The sequence below is a fragment of the Psammomys obesus genome, unplaced genomic scaffold, assembly GCF_907164565.1.
Source record: "Psammomys obesus unplaced genomic scaffold, mPsaObe1.curated_primary_1811, whole genome shotgun sequence".
Lineage (NCBI taxonomy): Eukaryota > Metazoa > Chordata > Mammalia > Rodentia > Muridae > Psammomys > Psammomys obesus.
The window spans coordinates 4,860,558-4,886,076 of NW_026590062.1; the positions used below are offsets into that span (position 1 = coordinate 4,860,558).

The 25,519-nt window shown below is 50.2% G+C and overlaps 1 protein-coding gene across 4 annotated transcripts in view; it reads left to right on the forward strand.

The window, feature by feature from the left end:
- The first annotated feature begins 22 nt into the window (after positions 1-22).
- The window catches only part of Pxn (paxillin), a 49,059-nt gene continuing 23,562 nt past the window's right edge, over positions 23-25,519 (forward strand). For all 4 annotated transcript variants that reach the window (XM_055605824.1, XM_055605821.1, XM_055605823.1 and 1 more), the window contains exon 1: positions 23-190. In XM_055605824.1, coding sequence (XP_055461799.1) covers positions 178-190 — 13 coding nt within the window. In that variant the 5' untranslated portion in view covers positions 23-177. The remainder of the gene's footprint in view (positions 191-25,519) is intronic.

The following is a 25,519-nucleotide window of genomic DNA, read 5'->3' on the forward strand; positions in this document are numbered from 1 at the left end:
GCCGCGGGAGCGCGCGGCGGCGGCGGCGGCTGCGGCGGTGGCGGCGGAGGCGGCGCGGCGGCGGGTTCCGTTCCGGGCCGAGGCTGGCGGCGGAAAAGTTGCGGGGCGGCGAGGAGCAGCCCCGGGACGGTCAGCGAGGGCGACATCGAGCCGGGGGCCGGCGTCTGAGGACCAGCCATGGACGACCTCGGTGAGTGCGGGAGGCGGAGGGCGGAGCGGCCGGGGCCCGGCGGCGGCGGCCGCGAGCGGGCGCTGGGGCTGCCGATCCCACCCCGGCGCCCGGCGAGTTGCGGGGCCGCACCGAGGCCGTGCGGGCCGCTCCTCGCCGCGTCGCCTGAGGATCCCGACCCCGCACCGGTTTCGGGGACCCGCCTTGGGGAAGGGCGCCTCGCTCCCCTCGCAGACCTCCTCCTCAGCTTGCGGGACCCTCACTTCGCTTCCCCACCCCCACCTCAGAGCGGCTGCCTGCCGGACTCGGTCTCGGAGGCTGTTCCTTCTGTCTGTGCCCCCCTTTCTGTTTTCTTGAGGCCACCTTCCACTTTGCAGACTGGCACCCCGTTCCTAGCTTCAGGGATATAGCCCACCCCGTTCCATATCACAAGCCACAGGACAACTTGTGACGACCACACCCCCATTCTAATGACAAGTGGCCCAGGCTACTGCATAGATAGCCCCCCCCAACACCCACCGCTTCTTCAAGTCCGTTCACCCTGTATTAGTGACCAGTATGGCCCACCCTTCCATTCACAGAGCTTCAAGTCTAAACTTAGAAGGCAGGTTGGGGGCCTCCCGCCTCTCACCCACCCACCGTTCCCAGGCCCTAGTAAAATGCCAGAGGAATGAGGATGGGAGTGGGCCGCAGGGTATGGCCATCTCTGAACGTGTCCTGGCTGGCAAGGTCCCCCGCCCCCAGCGTCAGGCCTGCTGGAAGCCCCACAGGTAAGGAGGACAGGATGCCTGGAACAGAGTTTCACTGTCCTTGTGTTATTGGAGCCCAGAGGCTGTTCTTTTCAGTCCACACTTGGTCTGGTGTTAGGACAGAGGAAAGAAAGAATCTCCTGGAAGTGGATTCTAAGCCCATGGGGGTTGATTCGAGGATTCTGGGAATGCCCTGTGAGCCCAGTGAATGGCAGAGTGAAGGAGCCCCTGTCTCTCCCTCTTCCTAGGGCCCCTCAGCTGAGGAGGTGTGTGTGGGGTGAGTTCCTTCTCTGTAGGAGCCTTGTCTTCTCTCTCTGGACTGTGGGTGGCTTGTGTGACCCCTTGTGTCCCTGGCTCTGAGGAGCAGATTCAGTACTTAAGACTGAGTACTTAAGACTCTCAGGCAGTTCAGGGTATGGAGTTAAGAGGGGCCATCCGTAGGCACTGGACCTCACTGCCTCCCTGCAGTTTCCTTGTGGGATCAGGGAGCCCCTGGAACATCCTGGATTTGGGGATGGTGCTGGGTCCTGCCTCTTTCATAGAGTGGGATCGCTGCCAGGCATACTTATGCCTTTGGGTCAGGCTTGGCATCCACATTCCCAACTCACTTGAGGTTGGCATAGCTTCCAGACAGGTATTTTTAATTTTTTTTTTTTTTTTCACATAAAAATACCTAAGCTGAAAGGAGGCTGGGGCGATGTGCTTTTGAATAGGCATCTAAAGTGTCAGTTTTTCCCTGTGGGAATTAGGGAATGAAGCCGAGTCACAGCGTCTCACATGCTGGTGAGGGCTCCATTGGTTCTGGACAGTCCTTGTGCTGTTTGAAGGACTGAGGAAGTCTTTGTAGAGCCTGCAGAGTCGGAATTCCCATCTTCTGACTGTCTTCCATTTAGGGCCGGGACACTGAGTTGTCTTTGAAAGGAAAGAGTGTGTTCTGGCAGACAGGGTGGTAGGAATCGAAATGTGTTGTTTATGGAGTACCTAGCCATGCCTGGATTTGCCTGTCCTCCCTGCAGTCTTCCTGAAAGGTCATCCTGAGGCCGCTGCCCTCACCACTACCCCTTTCCAACAAGTTGAGACACACAAGAGAGGCTGATTCTCTGGCCCAAGGCTGCACAGCCAACATACAAACAAATTCGTGCCTGGAAGCCTGGTCCCTGTGCAGCCCCTGTGTGCTTTGTCCCTGAAGGGGGCAAGCAGGCACCAGCAGGAGGGGTGGCAATGGGTGACGGCTGCCACCTGGAACTTGTGCTGCCTTCCGTAGACTCTCCAGTTGCTAGATCCATGCTACCCGGCTTCCTTCAGTCTAAGCTCTCCGGGGGCCCGTCACGCCTGGCTGACCAGAGCCTAGGGTGGGGGAAATGTGTGTGTGCAGGGGGGGAGAGGAATTTGCCTCTGAGCCCAGGCGGTCAGCTGTCTGGATGGCTGCTCAGCACGCTGGTCAGCTGTTTTCCTAAGCTAGGGTGGACATGGTGGCCAGCCCTCTTGTTTTTATTTGTCTCCCAAGAGAGATTTCAGCTGTGAACTTCCTGGTCATTTAACATGGGGGCTAGTTTAAGGCAGTCTCCCTGTGGCAAGGCCATGGGTGCGTAGCCTCCACGGTAACTGTGTTTTCTGGCTTAAGGGGAAAAAAGAATAAATTGGAGGGTTCTTCCCCTCCCCATAGTGGCCAGTAAGAGAGTCACCGTGTGCTGTTTAATAAGTTACAAATTTATAGCTCGTTGGGCAGAAAAACATAAACACATCATGTCCTGCCTTTCTGCATGTGTTCTCTAAGCTCTGTGCTGTCGGGTGGCTGCTTGGTGGCTTTTCTCATTAGAGCTTAGACGCTGGTTTGGCTGGGAGCTCATTCTGTTCAAGTTCTGGCCGGAGTTTCCTGGACAGAGTTCTCACAACACGGATGCACTCTGATTATGCTCTCTGCTCTGGCTCTTCTTTCTCTCCATGTTCACGTTCTTAATGTATCTGGGGTGGCCGTGACCACAGTGTGGCCTGACAATGATCTCTCGTGCTCCATTGGGGACAGGTTCTGTGCCCAGCCCCCCCCCCCTTTTTTTTTTTTACTACAACTGTTGAGAGGGAGGTGTTTTTAATCTTGGCTTCACAGATGGCGGACCCTGAGCTGGGGAAGTTGTGTGGCCGAGCTGGGATTAGAACCTAGATTGATCCCATTCTGGTTGGTGGTTGTAATGATAAAGTAGTGGGAGCTTGGTATCAAAAGGCCTGCCCAGTAATTGATCTTTACCTTTAAAGTTTTTGCTCCGTTGGGAAGGGAGGTCCCCCGGAAGTGGCTTGATAGCATTGCCTTCTCACTGTTGGCAGTGTCCAGTCTGCTGGAATCTGGATATGTCTCCTCTCAGCTTCTCTGAGGTCTTGACCCTTTGGGAAACAGTGCCTCATTGTGTTTAGGGGTGATGCTATGGGGGTAAGGGAGTTGCCTGGGGCATTAGGGGCTATAGAGCTGTGCATTTTCCATGGAAAATCTGGCCTTAGGGTTTGCTTGTATGTGGTACCTCTGTGTGTTAGGCCTGGGTCAGGGGAGTCACTGGGCCTGTGGCAAAGGCAGAGGCAGAGGCAGCGGCTAATGGTGGAGCAGTGGCGCCCTCCTAGTGGATGTTTTGTGAGGTGCATTATTAAGGGTTCGACTTGGATCTGAATCCTGAGTTGTGTCTGATTCTTAGGCGGGTCTCTTTCTGTTACGGACACCTTGGGTGGAATGGAAAGCTGTGGGCCTTGGGCGTGGCCCTATCACGCCATGGGAGATGTCTTTCTGAGGGTGCATGCAGTGTTCCTCTCATCTTCTTCAGAGATGGCATGTGTTGGAGAGATGGGGCTAGTCCTTGCCTGGAGGGGGTCTAAAAAGGCCAAGAGTCCCCACTGAGGCCCTGCGTGGCCTCTTCCCCATGTGCTCATCATTCGTGGAGCTTTTTGTTTCAAGGCCAGAGATGTTGAAGAGCTTCTTCCTAGCATCACTCTAGTCTTTTGCTGAGCTGTTCTGGGCTCAGTGCCTTCGTTAATAAAAATAACATCAATAGAGCACATTTTTTAAAAATTGATTTTTAAAGTCAAGGTCTCTCTATGCAACTGTGGCTGTCCTGGAACTCACTCTGTAGACCAGGCCGGCCTCGAACTCATAGAGACCTACCTGCCTCTGCCTCCCAAATGCTGGGATCAAAGGTGTGTGCCACCGCTGTCAGCCGCTTTGTATTTTAGATGGGGTTTTATCATGTTGTGCAGGCTGGGCCTTCAACTCATTTGTTAGTCAAGACTGTTCTTGAATATGTAAATCTCCTGCCTCATCTTCTAGATTAACTGGGATTATAGGCCTGTGTTGCCAGGCCTGGCTCCAAAAGTCTTTTCAGTTTGTCTTTCCCTTCATCGTCCATTTAGTCTCCCACTTCCCTGTTTTTGGTCCTTTCTTGGGGACTGTCTGTGCTCAGGAGGAGCTGAATAGCATTGGTGGCCATGTCTGTTGATAGGCAGAGGGCTCCGTTCTGCTCTCCCCAGCCACCTGTTCAGTCACCTATCCCCTTGACACAGAGCTGTGGGCTTAGAGCCCAGCTGACAGAAGTTGAAGCCTCAGCAGTCAGCAGCCTCCCTCCCTGTGCCATACGGCTTGCCCAGTCCCCATGGATATATTATTTGTCTTCATTCAGGTATGCATACTTTCTGTCAGTTGAGCAATCCTGGTTCTAGTGGAGAAGCTGTTAACAATGTCAAGGTGGGCTTCATGTGGCTTAAGCCTTTAACCATAGCATTCAGGAGGCAGAGGCAGGCAGATCTCTGTGAGCGCCAGGCCAGTTGGAGCTACATAGTGAGACCCAGTCTTAAAAGAAAATGGAACTGTTAAGCAAAGGAAGAGAATGGAGTGTGTCTGTGGGGATAGGAGAAGTTGGGGGGGGATTACAAAGCTGAGAAACATGATTAAGCAACTCATTAAAAGGTCAAGATTTGTCTCCTCAGCAAGCATTAGCCTCTGTCCACCACCTCAGGGCTGGCCTCAGTATTCGTTCATATCCTGATAAATTCCCAGCTGACCGACTGCCTAACCAGTAGGGCTCAGCACTAGCCTTCCTGAGGAACTTCGGACTCTGGGCCGAAGATGTGCCATTGGGAAGGCCTACCACAGCCCCAGAGGCCGAGTTTTCCCTTGAAGATGGCTGTTAATGCATTTCTGGTGTGATTGTGGTTGTTGTGGTTTATGGGAGAAGATTGTCTTTGTTCGCGGCATGGGAAAGTAGGAGTGAAATGTCATGAAAGTCTGTGATTTAGTAATTGTTTTGTTTTTGAGACAGAGTCTTACTATATTGTCCTGGCTGTCTGGGAACTCACTATGTAGACCAGGCTAGCCTTGGAATTCACAGAGATCCGACTGTCTCTGTCTACCAAGAGCTGGGATTAGAGGGGTGTACTGCCACACCTGTCCCTGCAAGTTAGTTTTAAATGATGTAGTGAAAACCAAAATCCAAACCAAAAAGTCACAATCCCTGTTGGTATCTGTAGGGGGTTGTTTGGGTCCAGCACTCCCTGCTTCTGTATGCTAAAGGCTTGCTTACTCAGGGCCCTGTAAACACAACTTCCTAGGTACTTTTTATTTTTATTTTTTTAAAGTTTTGCCTGCATGAATGTCTGTGGGAGGGCACCAGATCTCCTGGAAGTGGAGTCACAGACAGTGGTGAGCTGCCATGTGGATGCTGGGAATTGAACTCAGGTCCTATGAAAGAGCAGCCAGTGCTCTTAACCACTGAGCCATCTCTCCAGCACCATCCCCCTTTTAGAAAAACAGACTTTTTCTAAAAAAATTTTTTTGCATTTTATATGTCTGAGTATTTTGCTCATGTGTATGTCTGTGTATTGTGTACATCCTAGAACTGGAGTTATGGGCTGCTGTGAACTGATCTGTGGGTATTGTGATTCTATAGCGACGGCCAGTGCTCCTAACTGATGAGTCATTCCTTCAGCTCCACTTTTTTTTTTTTTTTCTTTTTAAGACATAGTTTCTTGTAGTCCCAGTTGGCTTCAGACTTACTAGGTAGCAGATGAAAACAGGGAAACAGTGATCTTGAATTTCTGATCCTCTTGCCTTCATTTCCCCGTCTCAAGTCCTGGGATCACAGAGTATTCCCTACCCAGATTATGCAGTGAGGGAGGTCGAACCTAGAACTTTGTACAGTTAGGCAAGAGCTCTGCCAACTGAGCTACGCCCCCAAGCCCTTCCTGTCAACTTTAGAATTGAACTGTCTCAGGCAAGGGAGATGGCCCAGCGAGTAAAGTGTTTGCTGTTCAAGCATAGGGACCCCAGTTTGGATTCACAGCCACCTACCTGACAAAGAGAGTGTGGTGGCACATGTGGGGTGCAGGCACAGGCTGATACCCAGAAGTCACAGGCCAATCAGTCTAGCCAATGAATGACCTCCAAATTTAGTGAAGAGAGCCTGTATCAAAAAAGGTGGGGCTGGCTACATGGCTTAGTGGGTAAAGGTGCTTGTTGCACCTACAGCCTGAATTCGATCTCAGGTCTTACATGGTGCCAGGAGAACCAACCCTCACAAATTGTCCTCTGAACTTCACACATGTGCTGTGGGTCTTTGTCTATCACCATGGCTGCTTGAGGCTGGGTGGGGATCATGGAGGCATCTTGACAAGGTCTGAACTGCTGTGTCAGGGCCTTATCTGAACAGTAGCCTGATATCTGTCTCTGGGTACCCCTCCCAGTAAACTAATGTTCAGTTAGAAAAGGGGGAGGGGAGCAATAGAAAACACCACCTGTTCAACCTCTGGTCTCTACATGGACTCAGACTCTCACACACATGTATGTGCATGCGCAGACCCCCAACTTAAAGCATGTCTAGATTATTTAGGATACCAGATTGACATAAGTGCTTGTGATTGCGGCTGTACTGCCTGGTTTAGGGAGTAAGGACAAGGAAGGGTTCTGTGCTTACAGTTAGCAGATGCAGTGCTCTTCCTATTTCCCTGTCTTGTTGAATCTGCAGGTGTGTAACCTGTAGGTGCAGAGGTCCGGTTGTGCATGGCTCCACACCTGTAGAAGTATGCTGTCTCTCTGGTCCTGTGGTGTTTTTTTTGTTTTGTTTTTTTCTGCACAGGTCACAGCACTGTGACCCACCTCCCCAGATGAGTTATTTTGGCTGCATAGGGTCCTGACAAGGGAGATAGGTGTTGATCTCTTGTTGGGAGTTAAAGCGTTATCTGGGTCAGTGGGTTGTAGAGCAGGAACAGTTGTCTTCAGGCAGTCTGAGCCCAGGGAGTTGGGGGCTGTGTGTGTGTTTCCCTCATGTCATAAACTCTTCTTTGTGGCTGGCCAACATCGTTAGCTTGTGGGTATGGGACCACCAGTTCTTTCTTGCAGCTCAGTCTGGCCCCTCTGGTTTTTCAGTGTTTTCAGCTCTCCTGGAATCCATTCCCCAGGTCTCACTTGCATAGTGTGCTGAGTCAAAGCTGGGCCACTTGGGCCCCCAGCTTTCAGGTTGCTGCTGGTGGTAGAGTGGATGGCTGTAGTCCAGCACTAGTGACCCTGTGGGCTCACAGGAAGAGCCGAGGGCCCTTGTGCCTAGCAGGAGCATTTTGAGCTGTCAATAGGCCCTCAGGAAGTCAGTTCTTCATGCCAGGAGGTGAGGGGGGGAGTGGATCTTTGTCCATCAGGATGGCTACTTGGGAAGGGATCATGAAGGCTTTCTGACGAGGTCTGGACATGGTGTGTCAGGGCCTCATACTGCCGATCTGAAAAGTAGCCTGATGTGTGTTCTGTGGGGGAGGGGATGGGGCCTGGAGGAAGCTTTATGTAATCCTTGGCTGGAGCTCAGGTAATTGTTTTAATGAAATGGAATGCAGCTTATTCAGAACTCGCTTGGCAGAAACAGCCATGTTCTGGTCTGTTTTCTTGTTGAGGAGCTCGGGTATGTATTTCCAGCTGTTTTGAATCATAGGACTCTGGGCAATCCGAGCAAGGTGGGCGGAAGCCACTGGGGCTCTCCTTCCTCAGAGATCAAGGAGCTTCATTCAGGCTGCCCCATTCTTACCTGGACATCAGTACATCTCCTGTGTTATTGGGGACCTAGTCAAAGCATGCCCTCTGCCACAGAGCTGCCCTACCCCTGTGCCAGTGTGTCTTCTTGAAGGAGCCAAGGAGCTTTTGACCTAGCAGAAGAGAAGTCCTGCCGGAAGCAGGCTGTGAAGGATGTGCCCTGACGGAACACGGAGATGTGTAGCAAACCGGAGGCCTCAGGGAATGATCTCTTTGTTTATTCACAGCCAGTCCCTTCCCATTCCCCTTTTTAAGCAGGTTGATGACAATGATGATGATTTTGATGATGACAGGGTTTCTCAGTGTAGCCTTGGCTGGCCTAGATTGGATTTGTAGACAAGGCTGGCCTCGAACTCACAGCAATCTGCCCGCCTCTGCCTCCCTGAGTGCTGGTATTACCGTATGTAGGCGTCTACACAGGCAGAAGAGGTCAGATCCTTGGAAATGGAGTATAGGCCCCTGTGATTTACCTGATGCAAGTGCCGTGTCCTTTGGAGGAGCAGCCAGTGCTTTTAACTGCCGAACCTGCTACTGGACCTTTAATTTTAAAATTACATTTATTTGTTTACATTTATTTATAACTTACATATATTTAGCGCGCGTTTGTGTGTGTGTGTGTGTGTGTGTAGGTCCGAGGATACCTTGCTCAGATTATCCCTTTCTACCGTGTGGGTCCTGGGGATTGAACTCACGTTGTCAGAGGCTTGGTGACAAACCCACTACCCACTGAGCCGTCTTGTCTACCTACCTCCCTGACCCGGCTCACTTGCATTGGTGTGGCCCCCCTGATGCAGTTTCCTCTTTCTCAGTTCTTGACATAGCCTGGGACTTCCTTACCCACTTGCTGACACACTTCCTGCCCTCATGGATGTTTTCTTTCCCTCTCCTTCAGCTGCACGCGTGCTCTCGCTTCTCTCCTCAGGTGCTTTGAGTGGGAGCACCTTCCTCTTTTCCCTGAAGAGTTCTCCTGGCTTGCTGTTTTTCTCCTGTTTATCTGCTTCCATGACCTCTTTTAGAACTTTTGTGCTGCCAACTCCCAAATTTCTGTCTCCACCCCTGACGTGGATTCTATTGTCCAGATTCTTCCGGTTTGCAAGCCAGCAAAGATCCAGCTAATTTCCTTTTTGCTCTCTCCCTTGGAGGCCTCAGCTATTGTGGGGTCTCTGGATGGGCCCCAGTGCTCTTGCTTGGTCTGTGTTTAGGTAACAGACATAACTTTTGAGGTAGGAGGCCGTTATTATCCCAGCCTGCAAATGAGTCGAAACTGAAGCTCACGGGGAGGTAGGGGGTTGGGCACACACCCAGTGCCAGTGTAGACTTCCCTGGAGGAGAGTGTAGACTTGCCTGGAGGAGCTTCATTTAACTAGGTTTCCAGTTCTTAACCCAGTCTCCTTTTGAGTCCTCCCAGAAACACCCCCCCCCCCTCCATGAGGACTAGGGGTGAGATAGAGATTTATGTAACTTAGGCTGGTTTCAGGCTTGTGCTGAAGAGCCAAGGATGACCTTGACTTTGTAATTTCCCTACCTTTGCCTCCCAAATGCTGGGATTAAAGGCATGTGCTACCATCACCTGGCATAAACCCAGGTGATTTCTTTTCTTTCTTTTTAAATTTATTTTTATTTTTATTTTTTTTATTTTTTCTAGATAGGTTTTCTTTATGTAGCTCTCTAGGAACTTGCTCTGTAGACCAGCCTGGCCTTGAACTCACAGAGATCTGCCTGCCTCTGCCTCCTGAGTGCTAGAATCAAAAGTTTATGCTGCCATGCCCAGCTCTTAATAAAGCTTTAATTAAAAAAAACAAAAACAGAATAAAACAACTGTGCTGGGTAGTGGTGGTAGTAAATGCCTTTAATCTCAGCACCCGGGAGGCAGACATGGACAGATCTCTTGTGTGTTTGAGGCCAACCCGGTCTACAGAGCGAGTCCAGGATAGCCAGGGCTACACAGAGAAACCCTGTCTTGAAAACAGACAGACAGTGGACGGCTTCTTTTGTCTTCCTTCTGTGAGCTCCTGACAGGGCATCTGTTACCTGTTGTCAAAGCATGCCCAGCTGCCAAGTTCTGTTCTGTGCTCCATTCGGTTGCTCCATGCATAATCGATGGTGGTTGATAATTACATGGGTGTGAGCTGCAGATACCCATTGTGAGGCCAGACCTCCAGCAAACCACTTCCTGCTCTGGAGAAACCAAGTGAGCTCCTCTGGATTTGGGCTCTCCAGGCTACCTGCTGTCAGGGAACCTAGGTGCCCCTGCCTCACCTGAGTCTGTGCCGCTGCTGTTACTTCAGCACATTGCTGTAAACCCGAGCCTCTACCCTCACATCCAGAAAACAGAAACTTTTCCTGAAACAGCACTTTATTCTCCATCGATACATTTGCTTCTAGTTTATTTATTTTAGAGTGGTCGAGTTAAAGGCACGGGCTGCCACCACCACCATTTATGTGTATGCTTCATGCCTGCAGAGGCCAGAAGAGGACATTAGATTCCCTGGCTCTGGAGTTACAGATGGTTGTGAGCCATCGTGTGGGTGCTGGGAACTGATGCCTGGTTCTCTGGAAGAACAGCCAATGTTCTTAACTGCTGAGCCATCTCTCTAGCTCCTCTCTCTTGTTTCCTAAGAGAGGGTCTTGCTTTGTAGCTCTGGCTGGCCTCAAGCCTGGAGTGGTCTACCTGCCTCAGCCTCGTTTTATAGGATAGATGCGCCACCATACCTGGCTTAAAACTCTCTATGTGTTGGGTCAATGGCAGTGATTCACATCAGCTCTTGGAATCATCTAGACTCGAGTCCAGGGTTTGGTTGTCCATGTCGCCATCGGTGTTAAACTTCTACCATGCCTATGTGGAGTTGGCGGTGGACATCAGTGCACCTGTGCCTGCTGGGCTGCTTTTGGTGGTTCCTTATGAGAATGTAACTTGCTCACTCATAGCTGTGGGGCTTTGTCTGCCCTGAGGGTGTGCCGGTTTTACTTCAGTGCTGTAGCGTGAGCTGTATGGCATTTCAGTTCTCTCGAGTCTCTTGTAGCTTCAAGGGGAAAGTAATAGGGGAAGGAGGGTGTTCCTTAGCTTGGCTAACCACTCACATAATGCTGGTATCGGAGAGCTGCCACAGCAAGCAGTTCTGGGGTCCACTCCCAGGGCAGCCTTGGGCTGTCAGGGATGCACTATGATGTCTTGAAGCCTCGCAGAGTATGGTGGCCACCGAGGCTTCTTCAGCAATAGGGAAAGGGAGAGATAAACCGGCTGTGATGGCATATACCCATTATCCTAGCATTTGGGTAAATGAGGCAGGAGCATTGCCATGAGTTCCAGGCCAGCTCCAGGTACAGAATGAAACCTATCTCAAAAAACCCAAACCAAACCAAACCAAACAGAGGCTGGAGAGATGGCTCAGCAGTTTACAGCCCTAGTTGCTCATGCAAAGGACTGGGATTTCAGTTCCCATATCCCACATGGTTCTGGGAACCCAACCATCCATAACTCCAGTCCCTGGGTATCCAGTGTCCTCTTCTGGCCTCCATGGGCACCAAGAATGCATGTAGTTGCGTATATATGTGTACATAGACACAAGCAAAATAAACATAGAAATAAAATAAAAGAAATCAACCTAAAAAAAGTTGAAAAGAAAGAGAAAGGGAGAGCTGTGCCATCTTTCAGGATATCAGCTGGAATGGCTGTGGGTGGGTGGACATGGCCCTTACATGGGAACTGGCCCAGTGACCCTCCCCCCCAGGGTAGCTGATCTTTTCCGGGCTGCCCTGGGCTCTGTTGAGGTTTGGAGTGGTGCAGCATCCTGAGCAGGCTTTTCCTGTCAGTTTCCAGGAGCATTCCTCTTCCCTGGGTGGAAATGGGAGTATTCAGTGGCCCACACTCCGTTTCCTGTGGCACCTCGGCTGGTCAGGGTGCCTTCTTATATCCCAGATGAACTCTGGGGCAGCTGTGTTGGTTTGGCCTCCTTGGGGGCTAGTGTGAAGGAGCTGCCACAGTGCCTGGACCTCTATACCCATTCCTTCGCTGCTGGCCTGAGCTCTGTCGGTCATATGCCGCCTGTCTTGGAAAGTCCTATGCCCCCAGGAATGGATGTGTGGTCTCTTCATCCTTCTGAATGTCAGCCTTCCTACATGTTTGGCTGAGGCAGCTGCTGGACAGCTGGTCTCAGAGGGCGTCTGCTGCCATGTCCTGGGCTGTCTAAGAATTCCTGTCCTTCTCCCTCTTTAGAATCAGCTGTGAAGTAGGTCTGCTGAAGGGGCCAAGCAGGAGGAAGCAAGTGTTACCCGGAGGTGGTTGTCATGGCTTCCTGCTGTCACTTGTCATCAGTTTCCAACATCCTGTTTGTACCTCCGGAGCAGAGCAGTTGACCAGGAGGCAGCTTAGCTGTTCCCTGCCTCACTTTCAGGCCAAGTGTGAGGCCAGAGTGTCAAGGTTCATCCACTCACCAAGGCACTCGCTGTGCTGTCTGTGGCTATGGTGGACACGGCTGGGCTGTTTAGCGTTGTCCTGTCCTGACTCTGTACACTCTCATCTCCCTGCTTTGACTGTCCTGGACATTTTCCCTGAATGTTCTCGAAATTGGCTGCTGATAGCCATCTCTGCTCCCAGAACTGGCCTTTGCCTCCTTTACTTGGAGCTGCTTAACTTCTGTTTCCGTGTTGGCCTTCAGAAGGACTTTGCAGGGTGGGCCTCTTGAGACTGGGTACATCCTGATACCTTCTGATACCTTTTCTTACTTTTATTCTTTTTTTTTTTTTTTCTTCTTTCAGAGACAGAGTTTCTCTGGCTGTTCTGGACTCAGTCTATAGACTGGGCCAGCCTCAAACTCACAGAGATCCACTTGCCTCTGCCTCCCCAGTGCCGGAAATAAGGCTGTGGGCCACCGCCGCCGCCGCTGCCGCCGCCGCCGCCGCCGCCGCCGCCGCCGCCGCCGCCGCCACCACCATGGAGATTGTGTTTTAATTTGCTGGCCCACACAGCACTGTGGTCACACTGCATCTGATTCTCACTTGTCAAGAGGGTGGTGACGGGGAGGGGGGGCGTGCTGTCCTGGGTGGTGTATATGTAACGTATGTGTGTGTGGTCATCCATGGATCATATGGGGTTTGCCTGGCGATGCTGCTGTTGAGGGAGAGTGTCTGAACCAGGCTGAGGTTGGGAGGGAGCAGGACAGGGAAAGTCAAGTGTGAACAGCCTGCGTCCCTGGGGGTGGTGCGTGGGGGAAGAAGCGTTTTTCACCGTGTGTGCCTCAGTGAGGAAGGCAGCTTGTTGGCCTCTGTCCTTTTGCCAGTTCTTGAGTTATTTATGTTTTCTGTTTCCTCTCCGGCTTGTTTGTGAAGGGCTTTTTCTCAGTTACTGAGCTTTCTTTCTCTTTCCCTTTCAGTTCCGTCAGTTTTTGCTTCTACTTGGAGTTCTGTTATTGGCTGACACATTCAGCCTGCTCACTTCTTCAGGAGACACCCTTGTGTAATTGCTCTGGAGTCGGTACCTTGTGTGTGGCTAAGGGAAGCACTGTAAACTTTCGGTCCTCTCCCTTTCCCCTTCCCCCTCCTTTCTTGCTACTCAGTTTAATAAAGTAGTTGTTGGGAGCACGGCAGAGGTGACCTCAGCATGGGCGCCTGGCTCTGTGCAGATGGGCATCATGCATTCCACAGCATTGAGAGGGCAGAGGTCAGGGCTGCAGATCCTCCTCTGGGAACAGTCCCACCTCTCACAGCCCTCCTCATTGGAAGGTCTTTTGTAGTGGTAAGCATCAAAACAGATCCTTGAACTTGAGAGACTTTGCATTCCAATCTCTGAGCAAGTCATCACACACGTTCTCTAGGGTTTTATTTTATTTTATTTTTTGCATTGTGGCCCATGAAGACATTTCACTGGGTGAATTGCCAGCCCTGCTCCTGTGCTGTCCTTCAAAGCCCTGGCAGCAGCCAGGCTCTGTGAAAGCCTGCAAGTCACAGGCAAGCAGGGCGTTCTGGAGCTCCCCAGCAGCTGCCACTGTGACCTCCTCAGAGGGTGACAGGGTTTCCCTATGTTGCTCAGGCTGGAGTCCCACACTGCAGGGACCCCTCTATCAGTCTCTTAGTGTCAAGGGGTGATACAGTCAGGTCAGTTACTCTTTAACTTTTTTAGGGGGAGGAGCAACGCTTTCCACCACTGAGGTACTCCTGGCCTTTGGCCTTCTAGTGCTGGAGTCTTCACCATGTACCTGTCTTTTTCCCAGTGCTGTTGACTCTGTCTTTATATTCAGGGTTTGTTTCTTACAGTCAGGGTGATTGAAGCCTTCCTTTAGTTAGTCTGATAACGTCTATCTTTAAATTTGAGCCTGTAGGCTTTAACATTTAAATGACTGTCAGTGTGGCCAGGTTTACGCCCGCCCCCGCCCCCCCTTTTCATTTGTCCTCTGCTCTCACCATCTGTTCTACCTTTTTTTTCTGCCTTTTGGAGTCATTATTTTTAGGGTTCTGTTTTCTCTTCTCTAGTCTTATTTAGGTAGAACTAATTGGTTTATTATTTTAGTGGTTTGCAGTTTTAATCAGTTGCTTTCAAAGCATCTTTTACTATTCATGCTTAATGTAAAAATCTCTTATAGTAAATTCCTATTTTTCCTTCTCTGCTTTTTGTTGTCTTCATTCCACCCCTACATACATTACAAAACTCACACAGTGTTGTCTGCCTTTTAAAAGTTGTTCTCAGTTGCCCTTCAGTGATGGCTCACACTTTCAGTCTCCTCACTGGGGAGGCCAATAGATCTCTGACTTGTGTGGGTGGGCAGTGTGATGACGGCTGGCTGGGACTGTCAGTGAAGGGTGCATGTTGTTTAGCATACATGGATCCCTGGGTTCAGGCCTTAGCATCAAAACCAAATAAATAAAAAAACAGCAGTCTAGAGAATTTAACAAAAATTTGAGGCTGGCATCTTTTTCTTCATTTCCTTTCCAGTTTCTCCTGTAAAGCGATATCTTCCTCCCTGGCTGGTGTCCTCAGCATGGCGCTCGGCCGAACCTCACTAACTCACTCATGCTTTGTAGTTCATCCCTTCTTGGGTAGGCATGAAAATAGGTGATACTATCAGACTCTGGGCTGCAGAGCACGTGGCTGATGCTGCTTGCACATTCCAGCAGTGTGCATTTCATACAACACAGCTCACCGTGTTTGTTCTCCCTGCTCTACAGGGACAGGCATGATCTGCTCCTCAGGACTGCTGCTGGGTAACGCCCCCTTCCTCCTTCCTGAGCTCCAGGCCAAGGTGCTGCCCAGTGGCAGGCCCTGGCCCTGCCTGTGCCCACATTCCCTCCCACTGCTTCATTCCTGAGCAGTGAGCTCCCCTCCTCCACTTTGAAGGAAACCAAGCAGGCCACACAGTGAGCTGAGACCTTAGGTCCCACGGGGGTCTTTGCTCTGGCCACAGAGTCTGTGGAATATTCCTTTGTTCTTTCTCTTTCTTTCGTTCGTTCTTTCTTCCTTTTATTTTTAGATTTAGGGGTATTGTGGTTAGAGGGAGGAGGTGGTAACTAGATCATAGTAGAAGGAGGGTTTCCTGATACAGGATGGAGAGAGCCTGCTTCTCTGCCACCTTCCCACTCCGTGCTTCATATGTACTGAGTACACTGAGTGGTCACGGAGGACGGGGAGGTGGAGTGCTCACTGAAGGATCAGGAGGTGGAGTGTTCACAGGAGGTCCTTGAGGTGAAGTGGTCATAGAAGACCAGGCAGTGGCACCAGAGCTGGAAAGGCAGATCTGTGTGGCAGGGAAAGGCTTGGCCAGAGTCATAAATTAATTTCTTCTATAGTGTTCATTGAGCATCTGTTTGCACCAGGCTCTGAGGGGTCAGTCAGATATGAGCAGGTTGTCTCTGCCCTCCCTGTGCTGTTTGACATGTGCTCTCCTCAGAGAAGAGAATGATGCTTTGGGAGAAGGGGCCTTAAACTGTGAGTCCAGAGTGATTTCAGGAGGAGATGTTACTTTGTACTGTTTGTTATTTGAAGTTATTTTACTTAGAACGTGGACATTTAGAGGCTGTTCTAGGATAATATTTGGGAGCTTCTCATAGAAGAGGTCCCCAGCGTAAAACCAACACATACCTTTTTCATTAGGTAGACAAACTGAACCCTTTCAATTCTTGTGTTGCCAAAGAGGAAACCGAGGTGTTTGCAATTCAATGGCTGAGACAAGATTTAACCGGGTTAAGATTGGAGGCTGGTCTGTGGAGAGGTGCATGGGTGTTATGTGCAGAGGTCTGGAGGGAGGAGGCACCTGTATGTACATGTATGTGCACGTGTTGAACTCCGTCATTGTACGGTTTGGTTTCTCATTTGTGATTTGGTACTCTCTATCCTCTTAATTGGACCTTTCAAGCAAGTCAGACAACCTGAATCACAAGGTCTGCACTTCCTCCATAGAGTGGCCTTTTAGCGGTAGCTTTGTGCTGGCAGCTGAATTGAGGCTGGGATGTGGGTATCTGTCAACTTCCAGTTTGGTGCTAGGTTTTGTGTTGGTAAAAAAGTCTCTAGGCTCAGTTTCCCCAGCCAGTTCTGAGGGTATTTTCATGAGCAGGGAGCCTGGGATTACATCCTGAAAGGGCCTCCAGGGTGTCATCTTGTAGCAGGAAGGACCTGGCTCCCCTGATAAGGCCCCTGGCTGAGCCCTCTTCCTGGAAGAGAGCTGACTGTGCTGTGGACTGCTGAGATTGCTGTCAATGCAGAAGGGAGTGAGCAGGGAGAGGGAACCCTGGGGTTCCTGTGCGTTCTGAGCGTCCCTAGGGCAGGGCACCTGCAGCCTGCAGAATGTTTTCAAGGCCTGGCAGTAGGGCGACCTGTCCTCAGCAAAGGCAGACTGTGGGTAGGGCACCCTATCATCTTCCAAACTACTTTCCAGGCCCCTGAGAGATTCATGGACTTGGCTAGTGAAAGAACGGCCCTTGCCCCAACCCAGCCTCTTTTCCTTCCTTGTCTCACCGGTGTCCCTGCCTGTCCTTGGTGTCCCTCTGAACTTGTTACCTTGACTGACCCCTCCCATGGATCTGCTTCCTCCTGTTCTCCCTGTCTCAGCTGGTGGCTGTCTGTCCTCCTGCAGGATACATATAGGGGAGACATCCTCCTTCCTCCACATCCACTCAGTTGTCAGGTCTTGTTGATTTTTTTTTCTTGTTTCGTTTAGAGCATTGCAACTTTTGTTCTTCTTCTAGTTGAGCTGTGCCTCCCTCCCATCCTGCATGCACACACTGGCTGAGCAATCCAAAAGGCAGGCCTGGTCCTGCGTTCTCCTGCCAATTCCTCTCTGTAGAAGCCCTTGTAAGTCCAGACTCTGTAGGCCCTAGGCCCTCGACTCCCCTCTACCAAGCTGGGACTTGCACTCAGAGTTCTCTGTCTTGGCACTTTTCCCAGGATGTTCTAAGTTCTACCTGAAGCCTCCTCTCCTGGCCTTCTGCTGACCCTCTGCCACCCTCCCCCAAATAGGCTCCCACTAGATAATGCTTTCTGGGACAGACCTGTGTCTTTGTTGTCCTTCCTGTACTCAGTAGGAAGGTACTGAAACCACTAGCTGAGCATGGAGGTGTGGAAGCTGACTCTGTGATGGACAGACCTCAAGCAAGCAGTAAACTGGGTATAAATAGCTCTGTCTAGAGACCCAGTGAGATGGTGTCCACTTTATGTCCTTCAACCTGTGCTAGGTTTTTGGAGTGTGTATTGCTAGACACGTCTGTTCCAAGAATTCCCTTCACCTGGGGCTGCATGAAGCTGGAACAGCTTTAGCCGCAAGAGCCATATTCACCCTCAGAGTGTGAAGCTGTGAGCTGTGAGGTACAGGCCGGAGCTGTCAGCCCTGACCTGGGCCAGTGGTTTCTCATCTCCTTTGCACTGTGACTGTTGGGAGCTTTCTCCCCAGAATGTGGTAGGACCCACCCACGGTGTGGTTACAGACCTCCTGGAGGCCCTCGTGGGTGTCAGGGGCCACTGTAAAATTGTCTTCCTCTGTGGGTCTTCGGGAAGCTGTCTATTTTTTCTCAAGAGAGGGAAGACGAGAGAATGGCTAGTCCTTCTGCCCAGGATGGGAGTTGAGCTGAATCAGTGTAGGAGGAAGATGGCAGGGCCGGGCGTAGGTCACACAGCAGGTGGGTACCTGTCATGTCCAAGGCTTCTGGAGTGAGTCCTCAGCAAGTTGTGTCTTGATGCCCCTGAAAGGCTGAATTTTGGAGTCAGGATTAGAGGCTTAGTTAGACCCATCCTAGATTCCTTTCTTGGTGTCAACATTGTTGGGAGCAGATGTCTTTTGGGAGTGCATTGGACCATGAGGCTGGCCTTTGGACCACATGCCCAAGGGGACCAGTAGCATCTTTCTTGCTACTGGTCATTATTGGCCATATGCATTGAGCTTCCACACCCTGAGCTCTTGGATGCTTGTACTTGGTGATCTTTTGAACATGGGAATGGCTTTAGAGTCAGGAAGAGAGATTAGAATTTTAATTGGATCTTACAATTAGTCCCATGTCTGCATGTCTGCTTCTTCCCAGACAAGGTCTCATGTAGTCCAGGCTGGCTTTGAACTCTTTTTTTTTTTTTTCTTTTCGAGACAGGGTTTCTCTGTGTAGCCCTGGCTGTCCTTGAACTCACTCTGTAGACCAGGCTGGCTTCAAACTCACTGAGATCTGCCTGCCTGTGCCTCCTGGCCTTGACCTCTTTCTTTTTTTTTTTTGGAGCATTTTTTTTTCTTTTTTAAATTTTTTATTTTAACTTTTATTAATTACACTTTATTCATTTTGTATCCCCCCCTAAGCCCCTCCCTCCTCCTCTCCTGGTCCCCCCCCCCCCCCCCCCCCTTTCTGCATGCATGCCCGCCCCTCCCCAAGTCCACTGATAGGGGAGGTCCTCCTCTCCTTCTTTCTGATCTTAGTCTATCAGTTCTCATCAGAAGTGGCTGCATTGTCAGGGTTCTAGGTTATCTCCATGGATAGTCCTTGGTTGGAGTATGAGTCTCTGGGAAGTTCCCTGTGTTCAAATTTTCTTGTTCTGTTGCTCTCCTTGTGGAGTTCCTGTCCTCTTCAGCTCTTACTATTTCCCACTTCTTACATAAAATTCCATTCACTCTGCCCGTCAGTTGGCCATCAGGCTCAGCATCTGCTTTGACAGTCTGCACAGCAGAGGTTTTCAGAGGCCCTCTGTGGCAGGTTCCTAGGTTGTTTCCTGTTTTCATTTTCTTCTGATGTCCATCCTCTTTGCCTTTCAGGATGGGGATTGATCATTTTAGTTAGGGTCCTCTCTTTTGCTTAGTTTGTTTAGATGTACAGATTTTAGTGGGTTTATTCTATGTTGTATGTTTATATGAGTGAGTATATACCGTGTGTGTCTTTTTGCTTCTGGGACAACTCACTCAGGATGATCCTTTCCAGGTCCCACCATTTACCTGCAAATTTCATGATTTCCATATTTTTCATTGCTGAGTAATACTCCATTGTATAGATGTACCACAGTTTCTGCATCCATTCTTCAGTTGAGGGGCATCTGGGCTGTTTCCAGCTTCTGGCTATTACAAATAAAACTGCTACAAACATGGTTGAGCAAATGTCCTTTTTGTGTACTTGAGCCTCTTTTGGGTATATGCCTAGGAGTGGTATGGTTGGATCTTCAGGAACCGCTATTCCTAGTTGTCTGAGAAAGCGCCAGATTGATTTCCAGAGTGGTTGTACAAGTTTACATTCCCACCAGCAGTGGAGAAGGGTTCCCCTTTCTCCACAACCTCTCCAGCATATGTTGTCACTTGAGTTTTTGATCTTGGCCATTCTGATGGGTGTAAGGTGAAATCTCAGGGTTGTTTTGATTTGCATTTCCCTAATGGCTTTGACCTCTTTCTTAATCTTTTTGTTTCCATCTCTCAAACTCTGGGATTATAGGTATGAGCCACCATGTCCTGCTAAGATCTTTTTGACAGAGACCAGTGTTCTGTTCCTGGTGTCTTAACAACTGGTGCTGATGACAGTGTGGTAGTCCAGCCATCCAGCTGACATCTACGTTTTAGAGAGCCTTCCCTGCACTTCATACTAGCAGCAATGGGCATTCTCTCACACCCACTCAGGTGGGGCAGTCAGGGATGTCAGCCTTGTGGGTGGGATAGCTATTCAGTTTCCACCTGTCACCTGCCATCACCTAGTGACATTGGCACGGAAATCATTTAAGGACTGTGTGATTTAAATTCTATCTATCTATCTATCTATCTATCTATCTATCTATCTATCTATCTATCATCATCATCATCTATTTGTGGGGGGGGGTGTTATGTGTAGACATCAGAGGGCAACTTGAGGGAATTGGTTTTCCCCTTCTACCATGTGGGTCCCCAGGATTGAACTCAAGTTGTCAGGCTTGGCAGCAAGGGCTTTTCATGCTCACTTATCTCTTCAGTGGACTGCATGCTTTCGGCACTCCAGGTCTGCTCCATGCTCATTGTCCTGTATGTTCCATCAGCTGTCTTGTGGTTGGAAGGCATGGGAACGCAGACTGTAAGGAGCCGTCAGCATGCCCCGCTGTCGGACACTGAGCTCAGAGGCGCTGTGCTAGCAGGTGGTGGAGCTGGGACTTGAGGGCACGCCGTTGAGTGATTATAAACCCATGCTACACTTACTGCAGGCTCAGGCTGGAGAGTTGGCTCAGCGGTTAAGAGCACTTGACTGCTCTTCCAGAGGTGCTAAGTTCAGTTCCCAGCAGCCATGTGGTGGCTCACAAGCGTCTGTAATGGGATCTGATGCCCTCTTCTGGTGTGCATGAAGACAGAGCACTCATATACGTAAAATATGTGAATAAATAAACCTTTAAAAAGAAATAGCACTTTCCATGCACTTACTACAGACTCACACAACTGCCAAGGCCAGGCAGAGGCTGTGAACGGGTAAGTGAGCAAAGAGGGAAAAGGACTAAACCTCATGCTGCCTCCAAAGAAGGCAGGCACTTAGTTGACCCACTCAGACAGCATGCCAGTAAAGCTGTTGTCAGGTGAACTGCACTTGCCTTTCATGAGTTAGCCTGCTGAACACAGCAGGGTGCCAGTTGTTGACCCTGGGATTGTGTGCGCTCAGCAGCTCAGGAGCGTGTTGTTCCACATGCCATCAGCACAGGAAAAGTGACCATTTAAAGCTTAACATGGTTCCTGCTGAATGTACGGTATTGCCTTTGCCCCATTGTGAAATTGAAAAACTGTCCATAAAGCTTCCATTTATCAGGGACTATCTATGTGGGACCATCTGTGCTGTTAGCTCTGGAAGCTAAGAATCTTGGTTTTCATGTGAAATCTTATAGTTTGTTCATATTTCTCTTTTTCCTTCTCTTCTTTCCTTCATTCCTTCATTCGTTCATTCCTTCCTTCCTTCTTCCTTCCTTTTGTTCATTCTCTCTTTTTTAGATAAGTTCTCTATATAGTCTTGGCTGTCCTGGAACTTGCTAGAACTCCCAGAGATCTGCCCACCTCTGTTTCTTAAGTTCTGGTGGGATGTGCCTGGTGTGCATGCATGCATGCATGTGTGTGTGTAGGAGTGTTTGCATGTCATGGCACATATGTGGAGGAAGGGAACAACATGCAGTCTGTTTTCCTGTGTCTAGAGAGTCTTAGTGGCAAGGTCTACTGCCCGCTGAGCCATCTCCCTTGTTCTCTTGTGATTTCTTAAGCACAAACACACCTATGAAATGGTTCACTTGCAGGCTTTAGACTGGAGATCTCTGCTTCCTCTTACTCTGCTTCTGGACCTACTATGCTACCTCAAGAGTCAGAGGTTATTGCTGAAAGAGATCTTTGCTTAGCCAGAGGCCATGTGTAATTCCTAGTCCACTGAAAAGGTAGTAAGGCTCAGAAGGTGAAGGGTCATAGAGTAGAGTGTCGGGGACAGACACACACTCTGGAGCCTGTGGTAGGACTCAGGCCTCACCTCAGCCCAGCCCACCCACCAGATTTTAGGATCTGGCTGTTCTAAAGGCAGCTGTAACTTCCTATATCCTCCTCCAACACACATGCTAGCACGCACATGCACACTAGAGAGCACACACACACACACACACACACACACACAGACTGTGCTGTCCTTGGCTCTTAGGATAGCAGTCACTGGTGTCACTGCTGTCTTTTTCATGTTTCTATTTTTCAGTATACATTAAATACATAATGTTTACTTAGGGCATTTTCATACATGTATATAACATCTTATATTTATCCCCATTACTCTCCTTTTGTTCACTCCCACTGATTCGCTGTTACTTTTTTGGTGACATAATGAGTTCCATTAGGGTTGCCTGCCCGAGCACAGGTAAGGGCATGGACACTCGTCAGCGGCTTCACTGCAGAAGAGAACGCCTTTCCCTTCCCTAACCATTGGTTGATTGCCTGTAGATGTTCAGGGGCGTGTAGGAGCTTCCAAGCCCCCTCTCACAGTGTCTTTTTGTGGAGGGCCCGGGTGTTAGGCCAGTGTCACGGCTGTTCTTTGTGTCTGGGTTTGACATTTGTCCTCATGTGGAACAGGAAGTCTGGCTCACAGTCAGGGAGGTGAACCACTCTTAGCCCAGCTTGGACTTGATCTAAGTATGTCTCAAAAATATGGAGTGGGTCCTCCACCAAGAATTAACATCCATAGAGGCAGGCGGGTCTCACAGTTTGGGGTGCAGCGTGGAGGAGAAAAGCACAGACCTGTTCTCTGCTGTAAGGGAGAAATTACAGCAGATGGTCAGAGTGGAACAGGTGATTGATCAGCCCGATGACTTTTCTGGTGACCATTTCCTGTCTGGGCACCAAAACTGACAGAAATGGTAGCACTGGCCGGCAGTTTTGTTCCAGCAGATGTCACCTGCTTAAGGACAGGCTCCCTGACTCACACAGTTGTGAGGGAGTTGTAAGAGTCACACAGCTGTCTCATTTGTCCTAGGGAAGTTTACCCAGGAGTGTCCAGACAGCCGAACTCAGTACAGGCGAAGAGCAGGAAGCTCAAGTGTTCTGTCTAGATGTATTCTAGCCTGGCCACACCCAGGTGAGCTGTCTGTCCCATACTTGATCCTGAAGAGCACGTTGAAGAAGCTGGAACCTGTGGTTCAGGTGGTGTGAGTAGTCTACCTGGACAGTGGCCTCCCTTCAGAATGTGACTTCTTTTAGAAGACTCTGGTTCAAATCCAACTTCTAAACAAGCTTTTGGAATGCTCCCTGTGTGTACACTGGGGACTTCCTGTGTGATATTTCTGGGCATTACAGCCAGACACTGCTGTTGCCATCTGTCCCCATTCTACTGGGTTGGATTCCCTGAGTTCCAGACTGTCTCCTGCAGTAACGTCCAAATTGGGGATGTACTGGGTCCCACTCTGCTCTGCCCCATGTTGGTCTCTTGGGGAAGCCAGCTGGGAGGGCAGGCTGGCCAAGCCAATCCAAGCAGGGGCCTCTGAGCTCACTGCACTGACTCCCTCAGTCAGGGTACCCTGAGGGCTGGCATCTGCTTGGCTTGAGGCTCCATCTCAGGGGTTGGTGGCCACCTTGCAGGCTGGTCACATGGCCTTATTTTGATTGTATTATACTTGATCCTTCGTTCCTACATCTTATTGCCCTTACATGTGAGCTCTGTTAGCCACACTCAGCCCAGAGGTCCCGGACACATTTTGTTTCAGGACAGCATATTTCCCATTTTCTCCTGTTGTGGTTTCCCAGTATGACTTTGCAGCCACCATCTGCTTCCTCCCTGTCCAGGAAGGGACAGAATTCCCGCTGTAAGAGTCAGAGAGGCGCTTCCCTTCTAGTGAGATCTGCTTGCCCCTTTCAGGACCGTGGCTGGAGGCCTCCATCCTTTGTCCTCCCACCAGGGCCTCTTGCTGAATTAGGGTTGCCTGTGATCAGGTGTGGTGTGCTTATGGACAGGGGGACCAGGATGGCACGAAGAGCTTCTGCATGTGGGATGCTCCTTTTCAGGAGGTGCCAACTGTCTGTGGTGACACCAGCTGTCAAGAGGCCCCCTAGCATTTCCTGGAACTCTGAACTCAGCAGATGGTTTCTTAAAATTGTGAGACTGAGAGGACCCGGGGCTAGATGGTGTCAGTTCCTCTAGGGAAGCAAAAGTGTCACTGAGGGTTGATGACAGGAATGCTTTGGGCAGCTGGTCTGCTTCTTCCTCTGCTTCCTCACTTCTTAGAACTCCTGGCCATCCAAGATGGCTGTTTCAACTCAAGTTCTGGCGCCAAGGGTGTGTGTGTGTGTGTGGTCCTTCCTGTTCTCTTTGAGCCTCTCTCATTCAACACCAGGCACATGCAGATGAGAGCATCATGGCGTCATCTTGAGCCCACTTACATTGATCTTTCCCAAAGTAAAAGGAGATTGTTACATAAGCCAGTACCTGATACCTGCTGGCCAGTGGTGGGTGATGCTGCACTCATGACTGATTGCCTGTCAGGCTGGAGAATCTTCTGTTACCCTAGCCCTTGGGGGAATAGCATTTACAGAAGACAAACCTGGAACTACCTGGTTTTTTGTTTCTCTGTTTTGGGGTGTATGTGTGTTTGTTTGTTTATGTGTGTGTAGGAGAGCATGCGCTTAGGTGAGTCCTTTGGGAACATCCCTGTTGACTCTGTGGCCTGGGAGTTGAAGCCAGCTGTTTGTGTCATCCCTATCTGACTGATTTGGTGTGTATAGGAGAGTCCAGTGTATCTGCCTGTGGCCTGGTCTGTGAGGCTGCAGCTCTGTGCCTGGGGGAACCTTGCTTTGCTTGGCAGTACTCAGATGGGAGCAGCTGCAGTGCGATTAGAGGCCAGGAGGAAAACACTTGTGCAAGTGACCTGGTGTACAAAAGGTTAGGCTAGAATAGGGAACCTTCCAGAAGAAAAGGACGGAAAGAGGCCATGGCTGATGGTAGGCAGTGGTAGGTAGCACTCTATTCCAGTGGTCTGCCATCTTGGTTTCTTCAGAGGCTACTGAGTTCACTCACTGGGTCTCAGCCTCCAGCTGTTCTCCATGACATTCCAGAAGGGTAATTTCTTTCTTCCTGAGCAGCTGTCTTGCTGTGTAGCCCTATCTTTGGTCCCCCTGTGGCACTCACTCTGTGACGGGGCAGTAGCTGCTCTTTCCTGGCTTTACTTCTCCAGGGTCTTCGGAAGAGCTCAGACAGCTCCAGGTTCAAAGTCATGGCCCATCTGTGGGGGAGAGTGGAGTGGGGCGAGTGGCCCTCTCTCTCTGTGGCTCCTCTGTCCTGCCTTTGCTGGGCTCAGCTGATGTTCTCTAAGGAGGACTTGGAATGAGCCCCAAGCATTAGAGGGGTGAGGTCAGTGGTTTGCTCAGCAAGAAGGCCGGAGTTAGTGATGACCTGTCACAGCTCCTAGGATCCCTGGCTGCAGTTCCTGGCTCCAGCTCCTCCCTGCTCTGTTCCAGGGGACATGAAAATCAGTGATGCAGATTTATTTATTGTGGGCCTCCTCTGTGTTAGAGTGGGAGGCCCACATTTATTTTATTGCCAGGCACCAGGATGACTTTCTCCATGCTTTCTTGCCCGTCACTCACAGTGAGCTCTATGAAGCTCCTAGCAGTCTAGTAGATGCTCACCAGGCCCGTGGGCAGCGGGCTCCAA